At 43.9% G+C, this 9,905-nt stretch overlaps 1 protein-coding gene across 1 annotated transcript; it reads left to right on the top strand.

Moving 5' to 3' along the window:
* Positions 1-270: 270 nt before the first annotated feature.
* On the top strand, positions 271-7,836 carry RFC2 (replication factor C subunit 2). The gene is made up of 11 exons (XM_076354328.1): positions 271-413; positions 1,287-1,356; positions 2,023-2,064; positions 2,481-2,587; positions 3,743-3,844; positions 4,460-4,560; positions 5,271-5,428; positions 5,791-5,856; positions 6,355-6,435; positions 6,782-6,895; positions 7,582-7,836. The coding sequence occupies exons 1-11, from the start codon at positions 292-294 to the stop codon at positions 7,690-7,692; spliced, it is 1,074 nt and encodes a 357-aa protein (XP_076210443.1). The 5' UTR covers positions 271-291; the 3' UTR covers positions 7,693-7,836.
* Positions 7,837-9,905: the final 2,069 nt, after the last annotated feature.

A 9,905-nucleotide genomic window follows, 5' to 3' on the forward strand; every position in this document is an offset into this window, starting at 1 on the left:
CGTCTAACTGCCAGCCCCTCCTCAGCAAAGCCCAGCCCTGACGCCCCCGGGGCCCGGCCTGCCGCCTCCCTTCAACGGCCTCACCGAGCTGCCGAAGCCGCCAGGGCCGGCTGAAGAGCGCCCGCAGTGCCCACCCCCGGGAAAGCCGCCCCGGCCGGGCAGGGAGCGCTGGGGAGGACCCACTCCGCCGGCCTTCGCCGTCCCGCCCCGCGAGGCGGGCCCGGGAGCGCGGCCCTCCCCTCACGGAGGCGGCGGGGAGGCAGGAGCTGGGCCGGGCAAGCCGCCGCCGGGATGGAGATGGAGGTGGAGGCCGCGGAGGACGAGAAGGCCGGGCCCGCGGCAGGCGAGAAGCGGGGATCCGCCGACGCCCCGGGGGCCGCTCCTGCCGCCGGCGGCCATTACGAGCTGCCCTGGTGAGCGACGGAGGCGGCGCGGCGCGGCGCGGCCTGCGCGCGGGAGCGGCTGCTGGCGAGGGAGACCGGGCGGGCGCTGGGCGGCTGCGAGATGGAGCCAGAGGAGGGAGGAAGGGCCGAGGGCGCGCGGCCATTGGTGCAGAGCGTGGCGGGAGGCGGGGCCTGGCGGGGCATAGCCTATGGAGCGGGAGGGGGGCGGGGCGCGCCGTTGGCGGGAAGGCGTGGGCTCGCGCAGCGCTGTTGGGCCTGTATCCCCGCGGCGCCTTCGCTGAGGGGATCGTGTAGGCCGGCCCCTGTCTCCCTCTGCGGGGCGGCCCCGGCCGGCCTGGGCGCTTAGGGCCTTTCCCCCCCCCGTGCCCGCCGAGCTGCAGGAGCTGGGTCTGACTCGGAAGTGGGGGGCTGCTGGCAGCGGTGAGGGCTCTGCCTGCACGCTGTAACCTGCCCAGGCAGGGCTGGGGCCTGTGAAGTGGGAGTGGGGAGAGGGCACCGGGCAGCCTGGGGTGGAAAGCAAGAAGTCCCCATCGAGGCCAGACAAAGTCAGCCCTGCCTTGTGTTAACCGTAACAGAGCGCAGAGGGCGGCATCTCCTCGTAGCCCTGATGCCAGACTGAGGCACCAAACTCGTGTCCAAGTTGAGCATGTTTTTCTTCCTTTTCCTGTTTTATACTAATCGAAGTAAAACAACCATTAAGGAATTAGCGTTGTGGAATGCTGCGCTTGGCAGTCAGGGGGGACCCTGCAGCGTTTGCACTAAAGACACATCAAGTCATCTTTGTCCCACGTTATCTTAACATAATCCTCCTTTTCTGTCAGTGTAAAGCACTATTAAAGTTTTATTAAATGTGCTGAAGTGTGTGTGGTTTTACTTTTACAGGGTGGAAAAATACAGACCCATGAAATTATGTGAAATAGTTGGAAATGAAGATACTGTGAGCAGGTTGGAGGTGTGTAGCTGTCCCTTTGGTTTACAGGTCAAAAAGGTTTACAGGTTAGCTCAAAAAACATAATTCTGCATAGATCCACAGACCAGTAAAAGCACTTTTGTATTTTTACATCCATACTTGAGTATGTGGAAAAAACCTTTCTGATTTACTTAAGAAATTACACGTTTTAGGACATGTTTGAGTGGTGTTCTAAGGAAATATGCTTTCCTGAATTGGGATATTGTTTAAATTGGCCCTGTTTTGGTACAACTTAGAAAGTTTGTAGCTGTTATAATATTGTTTCAATGAATAAATATAATTTATATAACAACAGAAAGAAATGTAATGTTTTTCTGGAAGAAAAATATTTTCCTTGACAAATTAGGTTGTAAACACAGTATTTGTTAACAGAAAGCTTATACTAGCAAACGTATAACAGATGCAAATGAAAGGCAAGAGTACTAAAGACCTGTGGGATCAAGTGCTTTTAAGTTTTTCCGTACTATTCTAGGGGCTGACTTCTAATGGTTCAATTAAAAAAAATACAAAAGCAGCAAGGTCCAAAAAAATGAAAGCAGGAGGGAAGAAAAGAATGGGTTAGCTCTGTTTCTCATGCTTAAAATAGAATGGGAAACTATTTGTTCCCACTATTTTCTTATATAATTTTTTATTGTTGTTCTTTCTTAGGTCTTTGCAAAAGAGGGGAACGTACCAAATATTATAATTGCTGTAAGTATTGCTGTGTTCTACTGTATTGCACTGTGTTGGTCCTGGCTTCTGAAATCTAGCCACAATAGCCTCCCAGGATAGCTTTGTATTGTGCCTGAATGTATTGGTAAGAGAAATGTTGATTGTATGGTCACAGAGATTGTACGGTTCTTGGCAGAATACGCAAGTAGTGAACAGCCTTCTGTTAAAAACTAACTTGGCCCTCAGGTGCCTATTGAAGCATGTCTTGTGCTTCTCCCTGCAGTGTTTCTCTCCTCTGTTGGAGGCAGGATCCTGAACTCAGGCAGCCTCTAGTCTGATGTTCTCTCTGCAGTTCCTCTGTTGCAGCTGTTTTTCATAACAGGAGTTTTGTAGAGAGTACAGCTTAGAAAATGCCATTAAACTTACCACCAATTGCTGTATTGTTGCATTTCTAGGGTCCCCCAGGAACAGGTAAAACCACCAGTATCCTCTGCTTGGCTCGTGCTCTGCTTGGTCCTGCATTAAAGGATGCTGTTTTGGAGCTGAATGCCTCAAATGACAGGTGAGAATGAATAAACCTTATTAAACTTTTAATGAAGAAGCAAGTATCCATTTTTATTTTTAGTTCAACTCAGGCTGGCTTGATAGGCTTAATGCTATATTAAGGCCTCTAGTACTTGTTTTAATGCAGTTTTTCCAGGCAATCTTTGGTGTCCAACTATCGACATAGATATTATTACTTGATGTTTTATAAACTTGATAGATACTTTAATGCACAAAAATAGAAACAGATGGAGTGCAGAATCTATAATGGTACTGTTTTCTTGAATTTACTTTAAAGAGTTAAGCTTCCAGCATTCATGAAGATCCTCCTAAGAATGAAAAGTGAGCAAGTCGTTTGTAATGAAACTCTTCAGTGCTTAGGAAAAAAAGTGAAGTGACAGAAATTAGGGCTATAAGGGCAGTTGGGGATTAAAATGTAGGTTAAGGGTGTTAGGTATGTAGAGGACACTATCTCTACCCCAAGGATCAGGCACTAAGCGCTGATTATATTTCCCGAGTCATGTAGCAGACCTGTCCTGAGGTATTCTGAGGACATTTCCTAGAGGGTTGTTTGCGAGTACAATACATTTTACCTGCCTTTGTTAATATCAGTTACAGAAGAGCTATAGAATCACAATGTTCATTTTCTAAACAGAACAAAAAAGTAAAATCCTTTCTTTTTAAAAGTAAGTCTTTGTTGGGACTCTGTCTAGGAAAGCACCCAAGTTGTGCTAAAATGATGCAGTCTGTCCAGCTGTTTTTCTTAAACTCTTCTGAGTTATAGCTGGGTCTGTGGATGTAGCTGTGTGAAGTACTGGCAAAGTAGCAAAGCAATATTAAACGCTTCTGCCCTTGTTCGTTTATTACCCCTACCTTTGCCAAACATAAGTAATTTTGTGGCAGTACTGCAAGGTTACTGATACATATGTACTGATACTGTTAAATTATTTTGTCAGAGCCTCCAAAAATGAGGATTATTGGTGTTTAAATCTGAATCAGGCAGTCTGGCTTACAGCATGGTTTCACAACAGTTATACTGGCACAGCTGAAGGGGCAGGAACAAACAGCGGGAGAATAGGGAGCTCAGGAGCGCTTCAGCCACCGTGGCTGCTGAATAAAATCTATTATGTAATTTCACCCAACTGATCATGAATCTCTTGAATTATTGTTCCAGAGGCATTGATGTTGTGAGAAACAAAATCAAAATGTTTGCCCAGCAAAAGGTCACACTTCCAAAAGGTCGGCATAAAATAATCATCCTTGATGAAGCAGACAGGTACGTTGTTTTTTTCTCGACCTCAGCTACTATGTGAAATGTGTTGCATCTATCCTGTCTGTGGAGCTGCTGTCTTGGACAGTCTTAGATGTTTCTATCAGGCTATCAAAAATAATTCGTTAGGAAATAAATACGCATTGAACGGTATTCTTATGAGATTACTCATATCAAGCAGAGATCATTGCTTCAAAGGAGATACTGAATACCGGGGTGAAACACTTTGTGATTTAGCTGGATATGAAATAGCATCTTCCAGTTTATTGGCTCTTTCCCTTGGAAAAGAGTCTGGCTTACGCAGACAATTGCACTGGATGAAAACAGGACATTCTCCTCCATCTGCATATAAGTAGTAGTATTCTTAGCAGTATTCTTCAGAGTATTAATGATTTATTTTTGCGTGTCAGTTTTACGGAGGTCTCGGTGACTACCTGCATTGCGGGGTGATTTGTTCACATGACTAGAAAAAGCTGCTTAGTTTATCAAGCCAGAATATCAAGTAATTTACAAAGCACTGTTTAATATCAGTAAACTCTGAAGCTTGTATAAAAATAGTTACTAGGCTGCACCTGTAAGTCAGTGAAGGGCAAAATCTGTCCTAACTCTTTTCTCCCCCAGCATGACAGATGGAGCACAGCAAGCATTGAGAAGAACAATGGAAATTTATTCCAAAACAACGCGCTTCGCACTTGCGTGCAATGCCTCTGACAAAATCATAGGTAAAGTGCTGCTAGTCCCTGGGCGTTTTTGTCATATGTTCTCCACACTGTTGGCTAACTTCCAAGGCAGTTTTCAGAAATACCTTGGACCTGCTCGTTGCGAGAAATCATGGTACTTCTGAAAAATCAAACCACCTGTACATCCAGCTGATAAAAGAAGAGTGTATTTGTGTAGCCGGTGAACCCTCTGAACAGCTGTTTTTGATGGATAGTGCTATGCATGACTGCAGAAGCAGATGTCTCATACTTCGGGCTTAATCTCCATCCAACTCTGCTACAGTTTAAGATGTTTGATGTATTGCTTACTGGGTATCGAACCCCTTTTGTTGTCCTTTCTGAAACATAATCTTTAAGTTTGCCTATAGGCTAACACGTTGTAGACCATTAGACTTTTCTTGTTTAGCCGTTAAAATAGCATGATAAACATATACCTTCAGAAAACCAGGAGAACAGAAGAAGCTGAGCTTCAGGTATATTTGCACATATCTGGGAAAACTCAAGTAGCACATTTGGGCTGAAGTGAAGGACTATAACAATTGTATATGCTTAAGGAGATGCTATATTCTGTTTGGAGCTGACATGCTCTTTTTCTTTAAAAGAAGAAAAATGAAGAGTTGGAAACTGAGATAGCTTCTTCCAAGATGAAAAAAAAAATTATTTTTTTTTTTTTATAAAAGAGGGAAATGCTAATTACACATCTCTGTCCTCAGAACCTATTCAATCCCGGTGTGCAGTGCTGCGTTACACTAAACTGACAGATTCACAAATCCTTGCAAGGCTACTGAAAATTGTTGAGAAAGAGGATGTACCGTACACAGATGATGGACTAGAAGCCATTATCTTCACAGCCCAAGGAGATATGAGACAGGTAAAAGAAGAAAGGCAATGAAACAAAGGCTTCTGTTTAAAGCAAAAAAACCTTCTGAATTGTGGCTCTCAAGGATTTATCTCTGGAGGGGTAGAGCAAAGGGAATGTGACCTGTGGCACAAGAGTAACTAAACTATTTGGTTTTGTGAGGTTTTAAAGTGGATCTGCTCCTTAGAAGTGAATTGGTGGGAACCAGATACCAAATTTGTGGGAGGAAACAAAGTCTGCATACATTTGTGGTTTGCTCAATTGAAAACTGCTTATTTGGCATCATTTTCTGAAAAGTGTATTTCATCCTGAGGAGGAGAGTGAGAAGTAGAGCACTTCGGAAAATAAATGAAGTCTTATTTTTTCTTTCACAGGCATTAAACAACTTACAGTCCACATATTCTGGATTTGGCTTTATAAACAGTGAAAACGTCTTTAAGGTTAGTAATAGCGTAAAACGGCGATGCTAGAAGTTCAGCACTACAGCTGTGTGAGACCTTCAGTCAGATACCTAAGCCTTTGAAAGTGCTTTGCCAGTTTGCAGACAGCACTGTGTGTGTAGCAATTACTGCATTAGGCCGTAAAAAAGTGCATGTGCCTTTTGAAAAGGGAGAGAGTCCCTTTAGGCAGTCCCTAATGGCACGTCTGAGACTTTGTGGCTTTCCAGCTCTCTCAAAGCACACGAATCGCATAACTGCTGGGAAATTTCACAGTGATAACTTTTGAATCTATTACTTGGGTGTTCTCATTTCGTGCTATTGAGTCTGCCGTGGCAGGATAGCTGTGTTACCAGAAAAGTCATATTACTTAAAATTTAATCTGTATTATAGAATGTGTCTGATTCAGTACTTCAGCTGTATAGAAGCTTGGTGAAAATACCAGGGGTTTAATGCAGAGTCTTCTAATATTTTGAAGTGTAATATTTCTCTTTGATATAGGTATGTGACGAGCCGCATCCTCTGCTTGTGAAAGAAATGATACAACACTGCATAAATGCAAATATTGATGAAGCATACAAGGTTGGTTTTTATGTGTTGTGTCTGCATAGACAGACACTTTTTCTCTATGGAATTCTTGTTTGTTTTGAAGAATTCACAGTGTGTGCTGTTTTTTAAGATAAGGGCAATACCATGCAGTCAAGTTGATGAATTAAATCCTTTTTATGCAGGGGTCTGTTCAGATGAATAAGCCAACAAGCAAAAAAACAAGTGGTATTGAAATTACCTGCTAAACAATTGAGGTTAAATTATTTGATAAATAGTACATGCAGTTCCAGTAGTTACATACCGCTGTTCCAAGAGTGAATATACTTGACTCACCTGGTAAGTTTTGCAGATAAATGAGGGATTATTCTTGCCTGCACAGATTCTTGCCCACCTGTGGCGACTTGGATACTCTCCAGAAGATGTGATTGGCAACATCTTCCGTGTGTGTAAAACCTTTCAAATGCCAGAATATCTGAAACTGGAATTTATCAAGGTTAGTACTAACCTAGTTCCTGGTGGGGTCTTTTGGGCCTTTTTAAGAAGAGGATGTGATCCCTAATACAGGGGCAGCCTCAGGGTTTTCTCTTTGAGATTTGCTGTATATTAGTGCGAAAAAAGTATTTCTTAACTTCTTATTACTGCTTTCTTTCCCACTCTGCATCATCAGTTTGTCAGTAAGAATGGTCACTTGAAGTTTAAAGTCTAACCACCCACAGAAGTGCCAAAAGTCACTTCAGTGATCAACTAGAATTAATAACAAACATAATGCTGGCTGAATTTATCATTTACATCGAAGCCTCAAATAACTCCCTGAGAACTTTCTTCAAGCGCATACTTGATTCTAGTCCAATAGATAGTAAAATATTAAATTCTATTAACAGCCAGATGACAAATGGTAAACTGGTATAATGGAATCACTCTTCGTATTTAAAACCTGTCCTAAAATGTATGCACCTTGCTTCTTATAAAGGAAGTAGGGAAACACAGGCCTTGATTTTAAAAAAAAAAAAAAAAAAAAGGCATTCAGTTGGTTCACATGAGAAGATACACTTCCCTGAAATTCGAGTGACTCAAAGTTGGTCCCTTAGCAGTAAGGGAATATGTTCTACTTAGTCATTAGTCATACTATACATAGACTGGGGAAGAAAACAGAAGATTTTACAATGTCTTTATCACCAGGAAATCGGGTACACTCATGTGAAGATAGCAGAAGGTGTGAACTCACTTTTACAAATGGCTGGACTGCTGGCCAGGCTGTGTCAGAAGACCGCAGCCCCTGCAGCAAGTTAGATATTTCATTGAGCTGAAGCCTGCGTTCCGGAAGGTGAAGGCCTGGTGTGCAAGGTCAGCAGCTCCGTGCGTGTCCTGAATTCTGGTTCTATTGTAAAAATGTTTTGTACTTTTTTATTTAGACCAATAAAGCTTTAAAATTTCCTTTGACCCAAGAACTCTTACCTGTTGTATAACCGAGGTAGAAGAGAGGACGGTGACGGTCCAGAGCAATAAGGTCTGTCTGGTGCACTCAACAAAACTGCTTATGTCAGCGGTACCGAGACCTAACGGCAGGAGAAACAAAAATTGAATCCCGTTGTTAGTGATTACATTTCAAGACTGGTCATGAGTGGTGGTCTCACCGAGACCAAGAAGGAAAAACTTTTGCACAAAATTTCATGAAGTTACAATCGAGGCATGCTGAGCAGGTGCCACTACTGGGTGCTGTCGATGTGCTGTGGGTAAGGAAGATACTTTCACCAAACAGGAGAAATATTGCACATTTCTTAATGGTGCTAGCTATTTACTTTGGATATTTCTTTAAAAAAGTTACCAAATGCTGGGATGCTCTGCATTTGAGTTCCCTTTTCTGTTCTTGCTGTCCAGGTTAGGTAATGTCATTTTACTATAGTTTCAGCATAACAAAAAGCTACAGCATCATGCTTTCCTGTCTGTTCAGTTTTGGAAACCACCTTGCCAGTGCGGATGAGCAACAAAGTGTGAAATGCAGAGCGAGAGCAAATTTAAATTGAATTTGACCACCTCCATAGCAGATGCGAGATATGTGTCTCCAAGCAGAGCTATCTTAATACAATTAAGTACGTTCTGATTATAGCAGTCAAACAAAGCATGGTAGAGGTACAAGCTACTGGTGCCTGCACTTCACCCTCCCCGTTCTGTTGAAGTTTTCCACCCCAAGTATTCAGCTGCCCACGCCACAGCTGTCTCAGTGCCAAATTGGTCTTCACTGGCAGCGTAAGTCGGCTTCAGTCTGAAGACTGGCCCCTGCGCCGAAGCAGTGGCTGGTTATACCCTCTGTTTCTCTGACTCAGGCACAGGGGTAATGAGTTCCAGCAGCAAGAGCTGGTAGCATCATAAATTGCCCCGGCAAGACTTTCTGCAGCTCCTCTGCCAGAGCCTGAAGACAACCCTTTTTAATTCAAAAGTGCGGGAGAGCAAGTTAATTGACAGCTAAAGCGCAGTCACATTTCAGCTTGCTCCCAAATGGACTAAAGCAGACGGCTCTTAGAATAATGGATGTAATACTCAAAGTACATTCTTCCTTCGCTAGATATTTATTGAACTTACCTTTTGATTCCCAGCCAGTGAATTGCCACTACTAGCACAAACACCGTTAAATATACGACTAATAATTTAGTATTCAGGGGCTTATGCTGCTGAGTTCTCTACAGACACAGCGTCACAGCTTTTGTCCCTAAAACTGAAATAAGGCACATTTAAAGAGTAGGTTAGTTTTGCTTTGGCTGTACATCGCAGCCAGCCTACTCTGTCTTTGCTTTCTAGTTAAATATGTTCACTGCTGAACGGGGAAGGAAGAGGTGTTACAGTGGAGGTTTCATAAAACAGCACACGTGGTATTAGGAGGACTCGTAAGGCTGGTCCTGACCCTGCTGGATGTACCTACCTACGCATTGTCCGGTTTGCTGCGTGGGTGCTGTGGAAGGGTGAGAAACATGGAGGGTCACGGTTCCTGTTCCTACCTGCTTTAAGTGGTTTTCTTCTTCGCTGTATGCAGTAGGTGCTTTTCAGCTCCAGTTTGGAGCTGATTCTTTTCTGGGCTAATCCTCCACAGCACTGGGGGGACGTAATCATACCCACTTTTCCTGAGAAGAGGAGTAGTATCGATCCGAGAGGCCACCAGTGCAGCCTGTTCTACCAAAGGTGGTTGCTCACCCTCTCTGAGTGCAGAGCTACCGCTTTCCGGCAGCTAGCTACGGCTCCCCAGCTCCATTTGAGCCGCACCAGCGGTGCCAAAACTACTTTTCTAATGCATCTTAAATTGAAAACAGGAAGTGAATTGCTCACTTGGCTGCCTACCTAATGTGAGGAAAGAGATACATGGACCCAGGGGAGATGTCATTTCTCCTTGCGTTATGTTCAGACAGCACAGGATCTGGTGATTTTGGTTGAGCACCAGATATCCTTGCACACCTCAAACCGAGTCCTGAAAGGACAGTGCGTCAGTGAACACACTCACATGTACATGGTCA

This window comes from Aptenodytes patagonicus, chromosome 17 (genome assembly GCF_965638725.1).
Source record: "Aptenodytes patagonicus chromosome 17, bAptPat1.pri.cur, whole genome shotgun sequence".
NCBI classification, from domain to species: Eukaryota; Metazoa; Chordata; class Aves; order Sphenisciformes; family Spheniscidae; genus Aptenodytes; species Aptenodytes patagonicus.

Excerpts from the sequence above, each read along its gene's own strand:
- RFC2 (XM_076354328.1), top strand. The coding sequence starts at position 292 with ATGGAGATGGAGGTGGAGGCCGCGGAGGACGAGAAGGCCGGGCCCGCG. Across the intron at positions 414-1,286 it reads GGCCATTACGAGCTGCCCTG|GGTGGAAAAATACAGACCCA; the intron begins GTGAGCGACGGA and ends TTACTTTTACAG. Across the intron at positions 1,357-2,022 it reads ATACTGTGAGCAGGTTGGAG|GTCTTTGCAAAAGAGGGGAA; the intron begins GTGTGTAGCTGT and ends GTTCTTTCTTAG.